The 23,520-nt window shown below is 44.1% G+C and overlaps 1 protein-coding gene across 1 annotated transcript; it reads right to left on the minus strand.

Moving 5' to 3' along the window:
• Positions 1–345: 345 nt before the first annotated feature.
• Positions 346–20,865, minus strand: LOC117592781 (NLR family CARD domain-containing protein 3-like). Its single transcript, XM_034295551.1, is given in 10 exon segments — positions 346–523; positions 2,076–2,249; positions 3,601–3,774; positions 4,802–4,975; positions 6,993–7,467; positions 7,470–8,783; positions 9,034–9,335; positions 18,551–18,684; positions 18,848–19,000; positions 20,617–20,865. Coding segments are annotated over 10 exon segments (3,117 nt in total). The 5' UTR covers positions 20,656–20,865.
• Between the last annotated feature and the right edge of the window lie 2,655 nt (positions 20,866–23,520).

Consider the following 23,520-nt stretch of genomic DNA (forward strand, 5'->3'; position numbering starts at 1 on the left):
GAATAATCCATTATGAAAATAATCCATAGCAGCACCCCTACTGGGGAGAAAATAATAATGTAATAATCTGTTGTTGTGTTTTCATGGAGGCCCTGCTGGTTGTGGGTGTTTCACCTCAATGTCTGATAGGAGGTCTGGTGGGGCTTCATCTATCAGACCCTTAGAAAATCCCATTGGGCAGGAGGTTGGGGACTTTGTCCTGCTGGGAGCTCAGGGCTGGTGGAGGTTCACCCATTGACAACAGCAGCTGTTTTTAGTCCCTTGTTGTAGTGTAACACCTCTGTTGTATTATTATAATGTTAATGATCACTATGTCATATTAAATATAAAATAAACTACTATTACTCACCTCAGAGTCTCCAGTCTACATTGTGGTTCCTTCAGCAGAACAGAGATCTTCTTCACTCCTGAATCCTTTGGCTGATTGTTACTCAGATCCAGTTCTTTCAGGTGTGAGGGGTTTGACTTCAGAGCTGAGACCAGAGAAGCACAGCCTTTCTTTGTGATTCCACAACCTGACAGTCTGGAGAGAGAATATCATGATGTCACATACAGAACAATAGTTCAGAATAACATTAGAATATCCTCTATATATTACATCATTGTCATGTGAACTTGTATAACTAACATTGCCAATAAATGACACTAGAATGTAATTTACTATATAGAAAATAATCAATGTACTGTCAATAAATATACTGTTTGTGTGTGTGTGTGTGTGTGTGTGTGTTTGAGAAGAGGGGAGTAGCAGGAATGATAAAAACAGACAAAGGGGGGGGATCTGTGGACATCAGAGGGTTGAAATCAAGATTAGTTTGAATGGTTAGTAAACCTGGAAAGTAGGACTGCAAAGAGAATTCAACAAAGTCAACTTACTTATCTATTAAAATCTGTTGGGTATTGGCTGTTGATGACTCATCATATTGCCTATTAACCTACATACAGTATATTTGGAAACTCTGAACACATCAATCTCACACATTACATGAAATATTTCTGATCCTACAGGCAGCAGTGAGCTACACACTGACCCAATAAACATGTGAAACAATCTAACATCCCTGAATATTTCAAATAGAAAAATAATGAAACCATAAGTTGTAAAATGGGCTCAGGATTGTCTTTTTCCATGGACACATCCACTATGATTTAACACTTAAAACCAGAGCATACAGACTAGGCTGGAACATCGTATCAGTCTCTTCAAATGCATGCGGTTATTGACCAACCAGGACTCAAGTATTATTGTATGTGTAACCAAGTGATGTGTACATATGATTTAACACAGTCGTGACACTATCAGTTGAATTGATGTAACAGTGATTCACTATGATAAAGTTATATCTCTCACATTCTAAAGAATAAGAAAGCCACACTACTACGCTCAGATGCAATAATTTAATATCATACCAACGTTTATACAGACAAGCAGTTTTCTTCAGGTTAGCAAGAGGATATATCTCTCACACTCACTGCTGTATGGAAAGGCAGACCTCTTCTGACTTCCCCAGACTCTGGGACCAATGGTCCGAATAAGAATAATGAGCTGATGGATTCAGACCATGTTCTCCCCAAAAAACATATTGTCTAAATAACCCAGATGTAAAAGATCACTTTAGTTGTTGGTTGTGTTTGGACACAGTATGTTCAAAGGTATGAATATATAGACAAACTAGCTGCTTGAGACCACAGAGTTGTGTAGTTTCCATGATTACGTTCCTTAGTTATATATCATGTTATTTTCATGAACTCAATATTTAATGCCATAGAAGAAGTGGCCAGGTGATCACAAAGATGACTGAATCATTGCTAATAAAATGTAAAAAGGTCATTATTTTCATGCTGGTTTGATTATAGAAGAGCAGTGAACATTTATATTGTACCAGTGGACAGTGGACTTTACCAGGAGGTTGGGGACTTTGTCCTGCTGGGAGCTCAGGGCTGGTGGAGGTTCACCCATTGACAACAACAGCTGTTTTTAGTCCCTTGTTGTAGTGTAACACCTCTGTTGTATTATTATAATGTTAATGATCACTATGTCGTATTAAATATAAAAATAAACTACTATTACTCACCTCAGAGTCTCCAGTCTACATTGTGGGTCCTTCAGCAGAACAGAGAGCTTCTCCACTCCCGTATCCTTCAGGTCATTGTTACTCAGATCCAGTTCTTTCAGGTGTGAGGGGTTTGACTTCAGAGCTGAGACCAGAGAAGCACAGCCTTCCTTTGTGATTCCACAACCTGACAGTCTGGAGAGAGATTATCATTATGTCACAAACAGAACAATTGTTCAGAATAACATTAGAATATCCTCTATATATTATATCTTGTCATGTCAGCATTAATTAAGGACATACTTTTAAAACTGACATTGCCAATACATGACACTAGAATGTAAATCATCAATGTTCTCAGGCAATAAATATGTAGGAAATGTGTGTGTCTGTGTGTGAATGTGTGTGTGTATGGGTGTGTGTGTGTATGTGTGTGTGTGTGAGGGGAGGAGTAGCAGGAATGATAATAAACAGACAAAAAGGGGTGGATCTGTGGACATCAGAGGGTTGAAATGAAGATTAGTTTGAATGGTTGATAAACCTGGAAAGTAGGACTGTAATGATTATTAGAGTAAGTCAACTTACCTAGTCAAATCTGTTCTGTTACGGCCTTAGATTAGTCAATTATATTTCCTATTAGCCTACAAACTGTATGTTTGGAGGCTCTGAACACAGTAATGTCACACATTATTTCACACATTTCTGATCCTACAGGCAGCAGTGAGCTACACAGTGACCCAATATGCAGGTGAAACCATCTAAAGTCCCTGAATATTGCAAATAGAGAAATAAATAAACCATACTTTGTAAAACAGGATCGGAATTGTCGTTGTCCGTGGACACATCCACTATGACTTTGTTTTCCTCACATTTATTTGTTTTCCTTACCTTGCTCCTAGTATACTGAACAAACATGCAACAATTTGCAAAATGTTATTGTGATACAGTTCATAAAAGTAAATTAGTCAATTAACAGATTCATTAGGCCCGAAGCTATGCATTTTACATTATTTGGCAATACAGAAACTTTATGCCCATATTAAATTGTCTGGGATCTTTTATTTCAGCTCACGAAGCATTGGACCAAGACTTTACCTGCTGTTTAGATTTTGGTTCAATGTAAAAGCAAACACCACATAGACCGTGAATCATGTTTTTACTTTTTCGATTATTCAAATAATCTCGTATTAAGGTATAGAATAATTCATTTTCAAAATAATCCATAGCAGCACCCCTACTGGAGAGAAAATAATAATGTAATAATCAGTTGTTGTGTTTTCATGGAGGCCCTGCTGGTTGTGGGTGTTTCACCTCCATTTCTGATAGGAGGTCTGGTGGGGCTTCATCTATCAGACCTTTAGAAAACCCCATTGGGCAGGAGGTTGGGGACTTTGTCCTGCTGGGAGCTCAGGGCTGGTGGAGGTTCACCCACTCAAAAGAGTAGCTGATTTTAGTCCATTGTTGTAGTGTAAAACCTCTGTTGTATTATTATAATGTTAATGATTACTATGTCATATTAAATATAAAATAAACTACTATTACTCACCTCAGAGTCTCCAGTCTACATAGTGGGTCCTTCAGCAGAGCAGAGAGCTTCTCCACTCCCGTATCCTTCAGGTCATTGTTACTCAGATCCAGTTCTTTCAGGTGTGAGGGGTTTGACTTCAGAGCTGAGACCAAAGAAGCACAGCCTTCCTCAGTGATTCCACAACCTGACAGTCTGGAGAGAGAATATCATCATGTTACAAACAGAACAATAGTTCAGAATAACATTAGAATATCCTCTATATATTACATCATCGTAATGTCAACTTGTATAACTAACATTGCCAATAAATGACACTAGAATGTAATTTACTATATAGAAAATCATCAATGTACTCAGTCAATAAATATACTGTGTGTGTGTGTGTGAGAAGAGGTGAGTAGCAGGAATGATAAAAACAGACAAAGGGGGGGATCTGTGGACATCAGAGGGTTGAAATCAAGATTAGTTTGAATGGTTAATAAACCTGGAAAGTAGGACTGCAAAGAGAATTAAACAAAGTCAACTTACTTATCTAGTAAAATCTGTTGGGTATTGGCTGTTGATGACTCATCATACTGCCTATTGCTTATTTTTGGAAACTCTGAACATAACAATCTCACACATTACCTGAAATATTTCTGATCCTACAAGCAGCAGTGAGCTACACAGTGACCCAATATACAGGTGAAACAATCCAACATCCCTGAATATTTCTTCTGCTGTCGTGGTGCGGTGAGCAGCAGCGCCACCGTGCCATACATTCTGAGTTTCCAACACATACGAACACATCCCAGACTGTCACATGTTTTCAATCATTCACACCAGGTCCCAATTGATATCGTTTGTATGTGTTTAAATGTTTTCCCTCTGCTCCCCACATTGTAGTTGTTGCGTTTGGATGTCTTGTTATATGAAAGTACTTTGTACCCGTTGCCTGCTTTCGTTTTTGCTGCTTTTGTCAGCCCTTTTCTTTCATTGTGTTTTTTGTGCTCTGTGTTTGTTTTATTAAAGACTCATCACCAACTACTCCTGCCTGCACCTGGTTCCTTGCTCCGCAACACCCCATTCATTACACCTGCTGGGAGCTCAGGGCTGGTGGAGGTTCACCCATTAACAAAAGCCGCTGTTTTAGTCCCTTGTTGTAGTGTAAAACCTCTGTTGTATAATGATAATGATCACAATGTCATATTAAATATAAAAATAAACTACTACTACTCACCCCAGAGTCTCCAGTCTACATTGTGGATCCTCCAACAAAGCAGAGAGTTCAATCACTCCTGAATCCTCTGGCAGATTGTTACTCAGATCCAGTTCTTTCAGGTGTGAGGGGTTTGACTTCAGAGATGAGACCAGAGAAGCACAGCCTTCCTCAGTGATTCCACAACCTGACAGTCTGGAGAGAGAATATCATGATGTCACAAACAGAACAATAGTTCAGAATAAAATTAGAATATCCTCTATATATTACATCATTGTCTGGTGAACTCTACTTAAGGGCATACTGTTAAAACTGACATTGCTTATATATATGACACGCAAATGTAACCCCTTTTATAGAAAACCATCAATGTTCTCAGTTAATAAATATACTGTGTGTGTGTGTGTGTTGAAGGTATTAGCAAGAACGATACTAAACTGAAAAACAGAGGTGGATTTGTGGACAACAGATGGTTTAAATTAAGATACGTTTGAATGTTTGATAAACCTGGAAAGTAGGACTGCAACGACATTTACACTAAGTCAACATACTTATCTAGTAAAATATTTTCGGTTACGGTCTTTGATTAGTCAAATATAATTCCTATTAGCCTAAAGTACATACAGTATGTTTAGAAGCTCTGAACACAACAATCTCACACATTACCTGAAATATTTCTGATCCTACAGGCAGCAGTGAAAAACAGTGACCCAATAAACAGGTGAAACAATCTAACATACCTGAATATTTCAAATAGAGAAATAATGAAACCAAATGTTGTAATATGGGCTCAGAATTGTCTTTCTCCATGGACACATCCACTATGATTTAACACTCAAAACCAGAGCATACAGACTAGGCTGGAACATCATATCAGTCTCTTCAAAAACATACGGTTATTGACCAATAAGGACTCAAATATTACTGTATGTGTAACAAAGTAATGTGTACATATGATTTAACACAGTCGTGACACTATCAGTTGAATTGATGTAATAGTGATTCACTATGATAAAGTTATATCTCTCACATTCTAAAGAATAAGAAAGCCACACTACTACGCTCAGATGCAATAATTTAATATCACACCAATGTTTCTACAGACAAGCTGTCTTCTTCAGGGTAGCAACAGGGTATATCTCTCACACTCACAGCTGTATGGAAAGGCAGACCTCGTCTGAGATCCTCAGACTCTGGGACCGATGGTCCGAAAAAAAAATAACTAGCTGATGGATTCAGACCATGTTCTCCCCAAAAAAACATATTGTCTAAATAACCCAGATATAGAAGATCACTTTAGTTGTTGGTTGTGTTTGGACACGGTATGTTCAAAGGTATGAATATATAAGGAAAATAGCTGCTTGAGACCACAGAGTTGTGTAGTTTCCATGATTACGTTCCTTAGTTATATATCATGTTATTTTCATGAACTCAATATTTAATGCCATAGAAGAAGTGGCCAGGTGATCACAAAGATGACTGAATCATTGCTAATAAAATGTAAAAAGGTCATTATTTTCATGCTGGTTTAATTATAGAAGAGCAGTGAACATTTATATTGTACCAGTGAACAGTGGACTTTACCAGGAGGTTGGGGACTTTGTCCTGCTGGGAGCTCAGGGCTGGTGGAGGTTCACCCATTGACAACAGCAGCTGTTTTTAGTCCCTTGTTGTAGTGTAACACCTCTGTTATATTGTTATAATGTTAATGATCACTATGTCATATTAAATATAAAAAGAACCTACTATTACTCACCTCAGAGTCTCCAGTCTACAATGTGGGTCTTTCAGCAGAGCAGAGAGCTTCTCCATTCCCGTATCCTTCAGGTCATTGTTACTCAGATCCAGTTCTTTCAGGTGTGAGGGGTTTGACTTCAGAGCTGAGACCAGATAAGTACAGCCTGTCTTTGTGATTCCACAACCTGACAGTCTGGAAAGAGATTATCATGATGACACAAACAGAACAAAAGTTCAGAATAACATTAGAATATCCTCTATATATCATATCATTGTCATGTAAACTCTACTTAAGGACATACTGTTAAAACTGACATTGCCTATATATATGACACACAAATGTAACCTCCTACACAGAAATATATCAGTGCTGTCATGTCAACATATATTGTAGATGTAAAAAGAGGGTTTGTGTGTGTGTGTGGTGGGGGGGGGGGGTTAATTTGTGGGGGGTAATTTGCATGACTGTACTTACAGAGCAGTTCTGCAGGTTTTGATCACTGGCAACAACCCCAGAAGACCTTCCTCTGATGTGGAGTATTTCTTCAGGTCAAACACATCAATCTCCTCTTCTGAAGTCAGTAACACAAAGACCAGAGCTGACCACTGTGCAGTTGACAGTTCTTCTTTGGAGAGACTTCCTGAACTCAGGTACCTTTGGATCTCCTCCACTAGAGAATGGTCATTCAGTTCATTCAGACAGTGGAACAGATTGATGCACCTCTCTGAGGAGGGATTCTCCCTGATCTTCTTCTTGATGTACTTGACTGTTTCTTCATGGCTCTGTGAGCTGCTTCTGGTCTTTGTCAGTAGACCTTGTAAATGCTTCTGATTTGACTCCAGTGAGAGACCCAGAAGGAAGCGAAGGAAAAGGTCCAAGTGTCCAGTCTTACTCTGTAAGGCTTTATTCACAGCAATCTTGTAGAATTTGACTTGAGACTTTTTTTTAACCACATTAAAACTTTACTGATGGTTGATTGTTGTTCATACATTTTATTTCTGTTGTTGTTGATTAATGAGCAAAAAACATATACAGCAGCTAGAAACTCCTGAATGCTCAGATGGACAAAGCAGAACACCTTGTCCTGGTTCAGCTCACATTCCTCTTTAAAGATCTGTGTACAGACTCCTGAGTAAACTGATGCTTCATTGATATCAATGCCACACTCTTTCAGGTCTTCTTCATAGAAAATCAGATTGCCTTTCTGTAGCTGTTGAAAAGCCAGTTTTCCAAGTGTCAGAATGCTCTCTTTATTCCAGTGTGGATCTGTCTCTTTTTTCCCATCATACTTTACATTCCTGTGTGTGGACTGAAACACAAGGAAGTGTGAGTACATGTCTGTTAGGGTCTTGGGCAGCTCTACTTTATCATCTGTAGTCAACATGTGCTCAAGGATTGTAGCAACGATCCAACAGAAGACTGGTATGTGACACATGATGTGGAGGCTCCTTGATGTCTTTATGTGTGAGATGATTCTTCTGGCCAGGCCCTCATCACTGAATCTCTTCCTGAAGTACTCCTCTTTCTGTGGGTCTTTGAACCCTCTCACCTCTGTCACCAGGTCAACACACCCTGAAGGGATCTGATTGGCTGCTGCCGGTCTGGTAGTTATCCAGAGGAGAGCAGAGGGAAGCAGATTTCCCTTGATGAGGTTTGTCAGCAGCACATCCACTGAGGTTGACTCTGTGACATTAGACACACACTCATTGTTGTAGAAGTCTAGGGGTAATCTACACTCATCCAGACCATCAAAGATGAACACAACTTTGCAATTGTCAAAGTTGGAGAATCCTGGAGTTTCAAAACACTTATCAATAAGATGTAACAAACTGAATTTGTCCTTTAACACATTCAGATTTCGGAATGGAAATGGAAATATACACTGGATGTCCTGATTAGCTTTTCCTTGAACCCAGTCCAGAATGAACTTCTGCACAGACACTGTTTTTCCAATTCCAGCCACACCCTTTGTAAGAACGGTTCTGATTGGGTTGTCGTGTCCAGGTATGGGTTTGAAGATGTCATTACATTTGATTGCTGTCTCCGGTCTTGTTTGTTTCCTGGTTGTTTTCTCAATCTGTCTCACCTCATGTTCATTATTGACCTCTCCACATCCACCCTCTGTGATGTAGAGCTCTGTGAAGATGTTATCCAGATGTTTTGTCTTTCCTTGTTTATCTATACCCTCAGATATTTTTTCAGACATATTCTTCAGCTTCTCTTTGAGCTTTTTAATTTCAGTTTGGCACACCACAGCACAGTCATCTAAATTACCAAACAAGGATAAGAGTGTTATGCAACAAAAGTGTACTGTACTCAATATGTGATGGAATATTAAATATGAGAAATAAAATAAGAAAGGGAGAAAGGTATATTACTAATTATCAGTCATTTGCATTTCAAGAAATACCTTGTAAACCATTCAAAAAGGAATTTCATACATTTACTTGAATGGACAACAAGTTTGCATACATACAAGACAACACGTTTTATTTAAACTGGAAGTAAATATTACCTGTATTGCAGTTCTCCATTAATCTCTCAGCAAGATCGTTCCGGTTCATCTTTTTCAAGACCGCCATTGAGATCTTCATAGCATTGCCATGGGTGTAGGTCTGCACAATCATATCCACTGTGACTTCTCTGTCAGCATCCTCTAACTTGCTCTTAGGGATGCTGCAAAAGCCTTTCTGAAGGATCATCTCATCAGCATGCTGCAGGTACCATTGAAATGTCTTCAACTCTTTTTTGCCCAGCTTTTGCAGAGTAGCCAGCAGCAGCTCTCGAGCAGCAGTGGCCATTCCAGATCCCCAGATACTGGGAAAAACACAGTAGGATCCTCAATGTAAATTTAGAAAATGTAGTTTAGAAAGGTCTTAAAGAAAGATACAAATGCTTTAATATCCAGTACAACCCTACAGCCTTGTTGAGGAGAATTCTGTAGATAACAATGTCATTTAATTTGCAGGCCACCAAAATATTTTTTGGGGAAGTTGGTTTTGCAGTGCATTTCCTATATCTACAGTATAACATGTAAAGCCTCAGGATATAACAGGATCTTCAAACTAAATACCGGTCTCCTGAGCCTCTGCAGCACAGACACGTCCATGATGACCACAAACACACTGCAGGATATTAAAACAGATTGATACAAACGTGGTCCTTAACTAGTGCAAATGTGCATGTTCCTATTATGTCACATGGCGCAAACAAGGGAATAGTGATGGGGGGCTCTGTTCCCATTGAGCAAAGGATGTTGCAAAATACATTGAAAAGACGTCTTTCAAATTATTTTGCTCAGTGGCTTTTCACTGCTGTTTACCCACCTCTTGTAGGCAGGAGCTCATGAAGGTTAGGCTGCCTGGTGTTTAATAACCTTTGTGGCTCCTTTCATAAAGACACACTTGCTTCCAGGCAGAAGGAAGCACTCCTAGCACCACCCACTGCTAGCACCTCTGGCAGTTGTAACACCTCAAAGGCTTGGCCACATACGGCCTCACAGAATAACTCATATCCCCATGGTAACCATAATATGCAGCACTGTCCTCAGAACACAACAGAACTGTCAGACTGTGCCCCCGAACACCATCCCTCAACGCTTGCAGCCTTTGAACTTTCATAAGCCGCCTCACCTCAAATTACCCTCAATTTCTCTACTATCAAAACTCAAAGCCCCCCCAGTTATCACCCCTTCAACACATTAGCCCCCACCACATCCCCTACTTCTTTGTGGATTGCAGCTGTTCGTTTCATTGGACTCATCCCCCCTACACCCCCACCCTCCATAAACATCAGCACTATTGTGTTGCCCATATCCATGTCACCTGCTTCTGACCCTTCCTCCCCACTACCCTCTCCCCCTCCCCTGTCACCATTACCATTACCCATACTGTCAACCTTACGTCTCTTGTTCCCCTCTCCCTACATTACCCATACTGTCAAATGTAGTCTCTTGTTCCCCTCTTCCTCCATTACCCATACTGTCAAATGTAGTCTCTTGTTCCCCTCTCCCTCCATTACCCATACTGTCAAATGTAGTCTCTTGTTCCCCTCTCCCTCCATTACCCATACTGTCAAATGTAGTCTCTTGTTCCCCTCTCCCTCCATTACCCATACTGTCAAATGTAGTCTCTTGTTCCCCTCTTCCTCCATTACCCATACTGTCAAATGTAGTCTCTTGTTCCCCTCTTCCTCCATTACCCATACTGTCAAATGTAGTCTCTTGTTCCCCTCTCCCTCCATTACCCATACTGTCAACCTTACGTCTCTTGATCCCCTCTTCCTACATTACCCATACTGTCAACCTTACGTCTCTTGTTCCCCTCTTCCTACATTACCCATACTGTCAAATGTAGTCTCTTGTTCCCCTCTCCCTCCATTACCCATACTGTCAAATGTAGTCTCTTGTTCCCCTCTCCCTCCATTACCCATACTGTCAAATGTAGTCTCTTGTTCCCCTCTCCCTCCATTACCCATACTGTCAAATGTAGTCTCTTGTTCCCCTCTCCCTCCATTACCCGTACTGTCAAATGTAGTCTCTTGTTCCCCTCTCCCTCCATTACCCATACTGTCAAATGTAGTCTCTTGTTCCCCTCTCCCTCCATTACCCATACTGTCAAATGTAGTCTCTTGTTCCCCTCTCCCTCCATTACCCATACTGTCAACCTTACGTCTCTTGTTCCCCTCTTCCTCCATTACCCTGTCCAATCTTTTCCCACCCCCTTGGGTACCTCCCCTATCCCGTTCCTTATGCTTACCAGTCTTGCCCTTAACTGTACCGCTATGCTCCACAGCTGCGTCACTCACCCCTACAATATCGCCCATCCTGACCCAGGCACAACACAACCATGCCCAACCATCACCGCCAACAGGCCCTCGTAACAAAATAATACAAAGAAAGAAAATGCAGAAGCTCCCATGCTGTTGAAAACAAGAATCGAGCTAGCTGATGGGCTAATCGCGAAGGCAGTCATATGACATTACCCAGGCCTCATGTTAATGATCCTTTTCCTTCTTGATGGTGTCGCACCATGGGGTTTAAACATGAGCACATGCGCATCAGAGGCTACAGTCCTCCTGTCATATTTGTACAACTGGACGGCATTATATTTTACTTGTACAAGTGACTGTATAATCGCCAAAAACACAATATCACATTACGATCTCGAACGAATAACTATGTTAAGCTTCTTTACACTACTATTGTGGACTCTCATTATGGCCCGAAGAGAGATTCACCCACGTGATAATTTAATGTGGCCTAGACACAGGAGTTTCTAGGTCTCACTTGTACGAATAACAATGAAGCTTCTATACACCAGTCTACGCCCTACTCAGCTAGAGTGGACTTTCCATACCCACACAGAAAGATCCCACACAATAAAAATCATGGCGTAGATAGGGGAATTAAGTAGGTCATCTTCAACTGCAAAATTGCAAAATGAGCCCCTAACCCAGCAAGCAACACGCCACCGGCCCACTAGCTTTCTCCCACTGCGGCCGCCGAGCGTTTCTGCAAATCTGCTGGCTTTTTGTTTTACAGCGCGCTTGGCAGTCGGCCACTTTCATCACAATGCCTTCCAACAATACCCTGATCAGCAGCTCACCAGCGGCCCGACGGGGGCTAGCTGCTTTTTTGCACTAAACCCAGTGGGATGCCTCATGCCCCAATATTAGGTTTTATTTATCATAATCCTTTACAATAATTTTGGTCATATCACAAATGACAATGAACTGAATTAAATATAAACAGTTTATTTCAAATAAGGCATGATGCATAAAAAAAATAAAAAAACAGGCATTATACAGCAAGCGTACAAAATAAACATGTGAAAAATTAATCCAATCCCTCGCGGATACGGGAGATGTGTATGTATGTATCACATACAGTAGGGCAAAATGTATTTAGTCAGCCACATAAGTCTCATAGTTGAAGTGTACCTATGATGATAATTACAGGCATCTCTCATCTTTTTAAGTGGGAGAACTTGCACAATTGGTGGCTGACTAAATACTTTTTTGCCCCACTGTACAGTGGGGAGAACAAGTACTTGATACACTACCGATTTTGCAGGTTTTCCCACTTACAAAGCATGTAGAAGTCTGTTATTTTTATCATAGGTACTCTTCAACTGTGAGTGACAGAAACAAAAATCCAGAACATCACATTGTATGATTTTTAAGAAATTAATTTGCATTTTATTGCATGACATAAGTATTTGATACATCAGAACTTAATATTTGGTACAGAAACCTTTATTTGCAATTACAGAGATCATATGTTTCCTGTAGTTCTTGACCAGGTTTGCACACACTGCAGCAGGGATTTTGGCTCACTCCTCCATACAGACCTTCTCCAGATCCTTCAGGTTTCGGGGCTGTTGCTGTGCAATAAGGACATTCAGCTGCCTCCAAAGATTTTGTATGGGGTTCAGGTCTGGAGACTGGCTAGGCCACTCCAGGACCTTGAGAAGCTTCTTACGGAGCCACTCATTAGTTGCCCTGGCTGTGTGTTTCGGGTCGTTGTCATGCTGGAAGACCCAGCCACAACCCATCTTCAATGCTCTTACTGAGGGAAGGAGGTTGTTGGCCAAGATCTCGCGATACATGGCCCCATCCATCCTCCCCTCAATATGGTGCAGTCGTCCTGTCCCCTTTGCAGAAAATCATCCCCAAAGAATGATGTTTCCACCTCGATGCTTCATGGCTGGGATGGTGTTCTTGGGGTTGTACTCATCCTTCTTCTTCCTCCAAACGCAGCGACCAAAAAGCTCTATTTTTGTCTTATCAGACCACATGACCTTCTCCCATTCCTCCTCTGGATCATCCAGATGGTCATTGGCAAACTTCAGACGGACCTGGACTTGCGCTGGCTTGAGCAAGGGGACCTTGCGTGCGCTACAGGATTTTAATCCATGAGGGCGTAGTGTGTTACTAATGGTTTTCTTTGAGAATGTGGTCTCAGGTCATTGACCAGGTCCTGCCAGGTAGTTATGGGCTGATCCCTCACCTTCATGATGATCATTGATGCCCCACAAGGTGAGATCTTGCATGGAGCCCCAGACCGAGGGAGATTGACCGTCATCTTGAACTTCTTCCATTTTCTAATAATTGCCCCAACAGTTGTTGCCTTCTCACCAAGCTGTTTGCCTATTGTCCTGTAGCCCATCCCAGCCTTGTGCAGGTCTACAATTCTATCCCTGATGTCCTTACACACCTCTCTGGTCTTGGCCATTGTGGAGAGGTTGTAGTCTTTTTGATTGAGTGTGTGGACAGGTGTCTTTTATACAGGTAACGAGTTCAAACAGGTGTAGTTAATACAGGTAATGAGTGGAGAACAGGAGGGCCTCTTAAAGAAAAACTAACAGGTCTGTGAGAGCCGGAATTCTTACTGATTGGTAGGTGATCAAATACTTATGTAATGTAATAAAATGCAAATTAATTATTTAAAAATCATACAATGTGATTTTCTGAATTTTTGTTTTAGATTCCATCTCTCACAGTTGAAGTGTAGCTATGATAAAAATGACAGACCACTACATGCTTTGTAAGTAGGAAAACCTGTAAAATTGGCAGTGTATCAAATACTTGTTCTCCCCACTGTGTATATATATATATATATATATATATATATATATATATATATATATATATATATAAATATTTATATATATTTTTTTTATATATAGTATTTAACTATAATGTGTGAAAGGATCTCACTATAGTGTGTGAGAGGTGTTTCAGTAAAACCGGAAAGTCTTCTGGTCAACAAAAATGCACAATTCACAGCGTGATTCACGTGTTGATCGTCAGCCACGTTGTTCACAACACTGATATCTGCCCAACAGCCTGCAAGCAGCCTAACCAAGGCAACAGCGTTACTTCACACTGTGCTGGCGTCAGCGGAGACCATCAGAACCTTGTCAAATGCGACAACAGTCGGGCGTTTCAGTACTGTATATAAGAGCGTTTCACTTGTATGTATGAGAGCTTTTCAGTAGTGTATATAAGAGCGTTTCACTTGTATGTATGAGAGCGTTTCAATTGTATGTATGAGAGCTTTTCAGTAGTGTATATAAGAGCGTTTCACTTGTATGTATGAGAGCTTTTCAGTAGTGTATATAAGAGCGTTGTACTTGTATGTATGAGAGCTTTTCAGTAGTGTATATAAGAGCGTTTCACTTGTATGTATGAGAGCTTTTCAGTAGTGTATATAAGAGCGTTTCAGCAGTGTGTGTGAGTGAATAATCTTCCAGTTGTTTATGTAAGAGTGTTTCAGTAGTGTATATAAGAGCGTTTCAGCAGTGTGTGTGAGTGAATAATCTTCCAGTTGTTTATGTGAGAGTGTTTCAGTAGTGTATGTAAGAGCATTTCACATGTGTTTGTGAGAAGTAATTCTGAATAATGTCCCTGACGGCCACTCATAGCTATGTATGTGACTCATCGTTCAATAATCTTCAGTCCAATGTCAAAAAAAATCTTGATCTTCGTTTGTTTCGGGAGAACTGTCCCCCATGAAGCGAGTAAAGTCGAGGCTAGGCGAGTAGTTGAGCTGGTAACATGCAGTGGTAAAGGGCCATTAGTTCGGGAAGAAAATGATGGTACGCAATGGCGAGACACGGCTGTTTCTATGTGTTTAATGTACATGTCTAAACAAAGGTCCTTTACACAAGCAATAGTGCATAAGTCTATTTTATTGATAAACTACCAGTGTTGACCAAAATGTTGTACACTAAGATTTAACAATATTAAAATAAAGTTAATACAAATAATCAGTACAACAATAAAAGGGGTACAATTGCATCTTTGCTGGAAGAAAATGGCAACACAAGCAGATACATTAGTTCACAACACACGCCCTGTCTTTGGCGGATATTCGCCAGCGTAAAGCAGTCGGGCCGCTGGTGGAAAGCCGCCTGAGATGCAAACTGAGATCAGGAGAAAAGCGGCAAAAGCTGGTGGCCCGTTGGCTGCCGGTGGGGCGCCATCGATTGGCTGCCGGTGGGGCGCCACTGGGAAGCTCTCCAATTAATTTTCAGTAGAATGGTTAAAACTTTGTTTCATATAGTGGTTGAAATAATGATCGCGTAACCCAGTCATCAAGGAAGAAAGTTTATTGCAGAATCCGATGGTCTTTTGTCCATGATGTTACAGACTCAATCTTACGAACTTTTCTCAAAGAAACTTCCGGTTATACTTTATAGACATCGCAGTCCAAAATACACATCACCAGTGGTTAATTTGAGCCGGATCCTGCCGGAACAAGAACCAGCACCTCTCAGATTTTCCTCAGTTAGTTCCGGCACCTACTTTTCACAGATCCGATCATCTGCGCATGACTTGTCTTTTTCCATCACTGTGTTCGCTTTGCACTCTAAAAATTCTACTGTAAGCAATCAGAGTTCATAAAGTTGACTCTTCCTAGAGCTTCTTGTAGCCTCAGCACTGCCTGAAAAGATTGTGAGAGTTTTAGCTTTTTGTTTTCCGCTATTTGTGCTACCGATGTGCTGTAGCTTATTCACGTCAATTTGCCAACCGGATCCATGTCTTTCGTGCCCCCCAATGTGTTACGGGACCTTCCGATTTGCAAACTATGGCTGATGTCCACCAGATACGTCAACATTTTGAGTATGTTATTTTTGTCGGATGCCCTGTACGTAGTTTTTCGTACATGACACACATACTTTCGCAAGGCAATACGGTTGGAAGCAGGAAAAATATTATTTTTTCAGTCTCTAATGAACCTCTGACAAAAGTGCATATTACTACTGGGACATCAACTCCAAAAATGCAGCCTGGAGCAGGATTGCTACTAGAGTTATATCTGCGCAGTTGAATGAGATAAACTACTATAATTGTGGAAAATAGGTGCTGGTGATTCAGCTAAGTTAGAGCAGAATGGTTTGTATTGTACAGTAGTTTGATACAATGCAAGCTAACAACAAGTCAACTAATTATTTAATTGGTTTTGAGTTTGTTAGGTAAGCTACTGTAGCCACTTGAATTATTTTATTTAGCAGATTATCAAATTTACCTTGAACAATATAGATTTGACATTGTAAATAATATAACATTTGATAAACCTGACACGTTTTTATTAGTTGGCTATGGTCATGCTGTGTGCCACTCGTTGCCATGTACTCCTTTCATTGGAAACTTGAACTTCCATCGGATCGACTGTAAAACCACGCACAAGTTGAAAATATTGAACGCTTGCATTACACCAAACGCACCGCAATGCAGCACCGCATTGAAAACGTAGCTTTTCGGATTGCTTCATTGACAATGAAAGACTTCAGGCGCAACACAACAAGCTTGACGTACCTGGTGGACAGGTACGCCCGCGCAGTGTGTCTCACTACAGACTGCTAGACATCAATGACAAAGACCAGCTATATGTCCATCACCTGCCGCTACATAGAGGCCTTTAAATTGTCCTCTCACCTCCTGGACTGTTTTGTCTTAACTGAGAGGCACACTGCAACTCACCTAGCAAGTGAACTCACAAGAGAAACACATGAATGGGGTGTTACTCAAAAAGTGGTGGCTTGTGTAAGTGACAATGCAGGTAACATACAAAGTGCACAGGACTTTCTGGGATGGGCCCAGTTTCCTTGCTTCACTCATACACTTAACCTTGTGGTGAGAGAGGGCCTGAAGAATATTCATGACACAGTGCCAAATTTTCTCAAAAATGCTTAGCTATTAGCTAGCCATCTATAATAATCTTTGTACAACAGTACACTTCAGTTCCGTTACAAACGTTTTGTTGCCCACTTTATCTCAGCAAAATTGTCAAGAGCTGTATGGAAAACCTGTAGTGTAGTGGGGACATCCCTGTTCTTCAATATTCTGACCCTGGTTCAATTCCCCTTTGAGATGTTCCAAATATTGTATTTCACAAATGTATAGCCACTTGGTACGTTTCAGCCTTCACACAACAATATATATCCCCTCTGTAATACCATGATTCTCCTATATTTAGAATAATTGTTTTATGTGACCCTTATATACTGTTATTTTCTTCCAAAGACACAAATCAGCCATGGAGTGATTGGAGTCATTGTTTTCGTTATAAGTATGATGTTTAGCTATTAGCTATATAGTCTTTGTGCAAGACTACTCTTTAGTTCCATTAATAAATGTTCTTTTGTCCACGTTACTTCAGCAAAAATGTAATGGCTGAGGTAAAAGTTGCATTCTGCTGTTTAAATAGTGTAATGATTAAAGACAGTCTGCCACATAGAAAACCAGGGATTTAAACTTGCCAGCGAGAACAACCTTCATCCCTTCTAATCGGCTGAACTAGGATTGCCTGGTTCCTAACTGGAATTTGTGGTGATGGCGCGTGAACAGAGGTATATTTTACATGTTTCAAAGATTTGCTGGGATTTTGGAAGAGACTGAGCCCGAGCCTTCATTCTCCCAGCTGGTGCACGACCACCTGTCTTTGCATTTAAAAAGCACTACTTCCCAACAACAAAAGACCCACGAACTGCCAAGGAATGGCTCGCGACCCATTTGTCAACAAACCAGGTGAATCCTATGCAAGAAGAAGATCAACTGCTGCAGATAGCAAATGACGGCGGCCTTAAAAGTATGTTCGTGACAACAACTCTGCGGAGTAGAGTAGTCGCCTGCTCCGGGTGCTCCCTATCCACCAATCACAGCGTTTCTCAGATGAAAAAATGCCACTATCAAAAACTCGTAGCAGAAATTAGGGAGAAACTCCCAGAAACTATATGTGTAGTTTTTTTTAATCGATATTTAGATAATAGCGCAAAACATTAATTTCCCACAAACTGATCGTGGTTAGGCCTACGTGTCAGTTAAACTTTTCATCTCCAATCCTGTATTTGTGATAAGTGGTAAATTTTGAAAGATCTACTTTACGGCTTTATTAATAAGTAAATGAATAGGTGTGTGTAGTGTGTTTATATATTGTAGCGACCCTGTGTTCATTTAAAGTTCTAAGTTGGTCAGTTATGCTTCATTAGGGGGCGGGGCCTGACAGTTAGGTGGGGCTGGTTTACCTGGTGGGACGTCCCGCAGTGAGGAGGGCATCTCTGGGGGACTTGGGGACAGCAGGGGCGGGTCCAGGGGTCTCAGGCCATAGCTTATATAAGGTGGGGTTTTGGGAAGCTCTCTCTCTCTCGTGGCTCCACTCCTGTGTGTGATAGAGGACCGTGACAGGTGTACTTGTCTTAGCTAGCTACAGATCTAAGAGAGTTTGTAAAGAACCTGTGTGTGTTAACAGGTATTGTTGGGCGTAGACAGTGGCCACACAGCTGTCTTGTTAGGGTTAATAAATTCTACCTGGCATTCTTTACCTCTGACTCCGGCTCCTGATTTAGCATCCCGACCAGGGGTGTTACACTGGTGTCAGAAGCGCTTTCGAACTGCCGCCTCGGTCGGAGGGCTAGTTTAGTCGTCAACTCGGATAACGTATCGAGTCGCGTGAGGGAAGATGCTGGGCGCGAGACCTAAGATAAAGAAAGAGCAGGCCGAGGTCAGAATCGACATAGGGGATTGCAGGGCTCCGGGCACATCGTGGTGCTCCGCAGGTGACACCGACCTGAGGGGGAGAGAGAACGTCTTCGTCGGTGCTTTACCCGCCAAGCTGGATCTGACGCAACTACAGGGCGCCGCTCCGGACATAAAGGACCCAATGCCGACGTCACGGCGCGACGATCAGCATTACTATGGCAATGTCAACAAAGATGGCGCGGCGCAGTACCCGGTGGCTAACTGTAGCGTGAAGACACCTAAGTTCTCTGGTGATGCCGACTTTGAAGCTTTCATGGCCCAATTCGAACTTTTAGCAGACTTGGTTGGCTGGAAGGAGGAGCAGAGAGTGCTGCAGTTAGCGATGTGCCTATCCGGAGAAGCAGTTGCTTGCCTGATATTGCTTAGCCCGGATCAAAGACGTGATTATGGGGCGCTAGTCGGGGCACTTACTCGGAGATACGGTCGTGACAGACATCCTGAACTAATTCTTCCGGCACTGGGCCGTAGAGTAAGGTTACCGGGAGAATCGCTCAGATCGTTGGTTAACGACATCGAGGGCCTGACCCGGCGAGCTTACGGTCACATGTCGCCAACCGTGCAGGATGAACTAGCCCGCGACCGTTTCATCTTGGCTTTGACTCCTCCGGAACTGCGAGCACAAACCCAGCTGGCGGGACCACGTTCGCTGCAGGAGGCGTTCGAGGTAGCGAGGAGGAACGAGGTCATCTGGGGGGAGGCTGCCGGGAGGAGAGCAGGAGATTCCGCGGTGGTGAGAACGGCGGAACCATGCGCGGTGAGAGAGGAAAAGCCGACGTGGGCGACTGAAATGACAGAGCTTATCCGTGCCATGTCTTTGCATGCTTCGACCCAGGCCAATGAGCAGCGCAGACGGCGTTCTGGCCCCTTAGCCTGCTGGGGGTGTGGCCAGCCCGGTCATTTGCTCCGTGACTGCCCTTCAGCTACCAAGTCCCAGGGAAACGGGAAGGGGTTCGTACAGAGAGGGCGGTACGGACCATAGACACGCCCCCACATACCAGGCAGCTACAGGGCACTCAAGGGAAAGGGAGGGGAAATTCAAATAGAATTGTTGTGGTGGGGCGCACGACGGCTGGCGACTTCTGTCACATACCAGTTGCGGTGGAGGGGACAGCGTGTACAGCCTTGGTGGACACTGGGTCCACTGTGACGATTGTGCGGCCGGACATTGTTCCTGAGTGGGTGGCTTGGGAACCAACTGCTGTGCAACTGCGAACTGTTACCGGTGAGACTGCTCCTATGTTAGGAAAAAAACTGATGTCACTGACTGTGGGGGGTAAGACAGTGAAACACCTAGTGTGGGTAGCTAGTGTGCAGGACCCCTGTATCCTGGGCTTAGACTTCCTCAGAGACATTGGCTGCCAGTTAGATCTAGGCACAGGCACCATGCGTTTTGGGGGTGGGCCTGATGTCAAAATGTCCACACCCGGGGTTCTGTTTAGTGGAAAGGGCTGCCGTTCTGCATCCCCTAAGAAGCCGGAAAAAGGGGTGGAAACTCATTTAGACAACGCCACACACGTCCATCAGCTGCCCCCAGATAGCCCCAGTGTCTCACCTCGGGACAACACTGAGACGTCACCAACCACGCCATCATCTCTGCCCCCACCCCTACAGGCCGTAGGGGGGGTTGACGCCTCTCTGGCAGCGGTGGAGGAGGTCTGTCGGAGGAACAACAAGGACCTCAACTCAGAACAAGGGGAGCAGCTGAGACAACTCTTAACCGAGTTCAAGGACAGTTTTGCGTGGAGTGAACAGGATGTGGGCTGTACTCATCTAGTGCAACATGAGATCAACACAGGCGACGCTCAACCGGTGAAGATTCGACCACGTCGCATAGCACTGGCGAGACAGGAAGCAGCGGACAGAGCCATGGAGGAGATGGAGCAGGCCGAATTCATTGAGCCGTCCAACAGCCCGTGGTCAGCTCCAGTGGTGATGGTACCTAAGAAAGGGGGGAAACTAAGATTCTGTGTCGACTACAGGGGTTTGAATGCAGTGACGCGGAAGGACTCTTACCCAATTCCACGTGTAGACGAGTGCCTCGACCTGGTGAGGGGGTCCTCCTGGTTTTCCTCCCTCGATCTGCGCAGCGGATACTGGCAGGTACCTCTCGCTCCGGAAGCGCGGGCCAAAATCGCGTTTTCTACTCACCGTGGCCACTGGCAGTTCAAGGTGTTGTGTTTTGGGCTGTGCAATGCACCTGCCACATTTGAACGCCTCATGGACCGTGTGCTGTCAGACGTCCCCAGCCAACAGTGTCTGGTGTATCTAGATGACATCCTCGCCCATGGGATCTCCTTTGAAGAGGCACTGGGGGCACTGAGGAGAGTGCTAGAGAGGGTGACGGCGGCAGGTCTGAAACTGCACCCGGAGAAATGCCACTTCATGCGTCGAGAGGTCACGTTCCTCGGGCATCGCGTAGGGGAGAAGGGCATCAGCACCATGCCTGACAAAGTGGAGGCTGTCAGAGACTGGCCTGTCCCAACAACAAAGCAGCAGGTCAAGAGCTTCCTGGGACTGGCCTCCTACTACCGCAGGTTCGTGAGGGGGTTCTCCAACATCGCTTCCCCCATCACGGGCCTACTGGGTAAGGACAGAGAATTTAGTTGGACCAAGGAATGCCAACAAGCGTTTGACTCCCTGAAACGTGCCCTGATCGAAGCCCCCGTCGTTGCTGCCCCTGACCCATCACAGCCGTTTGTACTCGACACCGATGCTAGCAACGTAGGCTTGGGAGCGGTGTTGGCACAGCCTGGTCCAGAAGGAGAGAAAGTGGTGTCATACTTCAGCAGGACCTTCAGTAAGGAAGAACGGCGCTACTGTGTGACACGGCGAGAGCTGTTGGCTGTAGTAGCAGCCATGCGCCACTTCAAATACTATCTATGTGGCATACCTTTCGTTGTGCGCACTGACCACGCTGCTCTCCAGTGGCTGCTGTCCTTTAAGGAGCCCGAGGGGCAGATCGCGCGCTGGCTGGAGGAGCTGCAGTCGTTCAACTTCCGGGTGGAGCACCGGGCCGGTGCTCGCCATGCCAACGCCGACGCACTGTCCCGCCGTCCCTGTGCAGAAGAGGGCTGCGGCTACTGTGAGAAGAGGGTGGCCAGAGAGAGAGAGCTGTGTGAGGAGGAGGGTGCAGTGGCAACGGCGAGCCAGCTGGGGTTTCCGGTGTGCAGAGAGACTCACCTGGTCGACGTCAGTGTGTGGAGGGAGAAACAGGAGGAGGACAGGGAGCTGGCACCTGTGCTACAGTGGGTCCGCGAGGGCCAACGACCGCCGAGAGAGGAGGTGGCACCCCTCTCACCAACAACAAAGAGACTGTGGGCTGGTTTTAACACTTTGAGGCTGGCGGAGGGGGTCCTACAGAGGGGATGGAAGACTCCAGCAACGGGAGAAGTCATCTGGCAGGTAGTGGTTCCAAAAGCTTTGCAGCAGACCGTGTTAGGCCAATTACATGGGGGCCTAGGCTCTGGGCACTTTGGGGCGACCAAGACGCTTAGACGACTTAGGAAAGGGTTTTACTGGGGGCGACATAGACGGGACGTAGAGGACTATTGCAGACAGTGTGACAGCTGTGCAGCAAGGAAGGGCCCACCAGGGCAGTCACATGCCCAACTGCAACAGTTCCCTGTGGGGTCACCTTTGGAAAGGGTGGGGGTTGATGTAGTGGGCCCCTTCCCAGTTTCAGACAAGGGAAATAGGTGGGTGTTGACTGCAATGGACTATTTTACAAAATGGCCTGAAGCATATGCCCTTCCTGACCAAGAGGCTGAGACGGTTGTTGACGCGCTGCTGGGGGGTTTCATCAGCCGGTTTGGGGTACCTGAGGCGATCCACAGCGACCAGGGGAGGAACTTTGAGTCAAGGGTGTTCACCGAAATGTGCCAGCGACTGGGTGTGGAAAAGACCCGCACCACCCCTCTTCATCCTCAGAGTGACGGTCTGGTGGAGAGATTCAACCGCACCTTAGCTCAGCAGCTGGCTATGGTGACGGCAAAACACCAAAAAGATTGGGACACTCACCTTCCCCTGGTTCTCATGGCTTGTCGGTCGGCTGTCCAGGACTCCACCGGCTGCTCACCAGCTCTTCTCATGCTGGGTAGGGAACTCCGCACCCCAGCTGAAATGGTGTTCGGTCACCCTCCAGAGGGAACACCAGTGCTGGCTGGCCTAGACTATGCCCGGAGACTACAGGACCGGCTCGAGTCTGCCCACACCTTCGCCAGAGAGCAGCTACTGAACGCGGGCGCACGACAGAAGCGACACTATGATCTGCGTGCGAGGGGGCGGCACTTCGAGGCGGGTGTCGAGGGCTTGTAAAGGGGGGAGCTGTGTAGCGACCCTGTGTTCATTTAAAGTTTTAAGTTGGTCAGTTATGCTTCATTATGGGGCGGGGCCTGACAGTTAGGTGGGGCTGGTTTACCTGGTGGGACGTCCCGCAGTGAGGAGGGCATCTCTGGGG

This window comes from Esox lucius, chromosome 11 (genome assembly GCF_011004845.1).
Source record: "Esox lucius isolate fEsoLuc1 chromosome 11, fEsoLuc1.pri, whole genome shotgun sequence".
In the NCBI taxonomy this organism is placed as follows: Eukaryota; Metazoa; Chordata; class Actinopteri; order Esociformes; family Esocidae; genus Esox; species Esox lucius.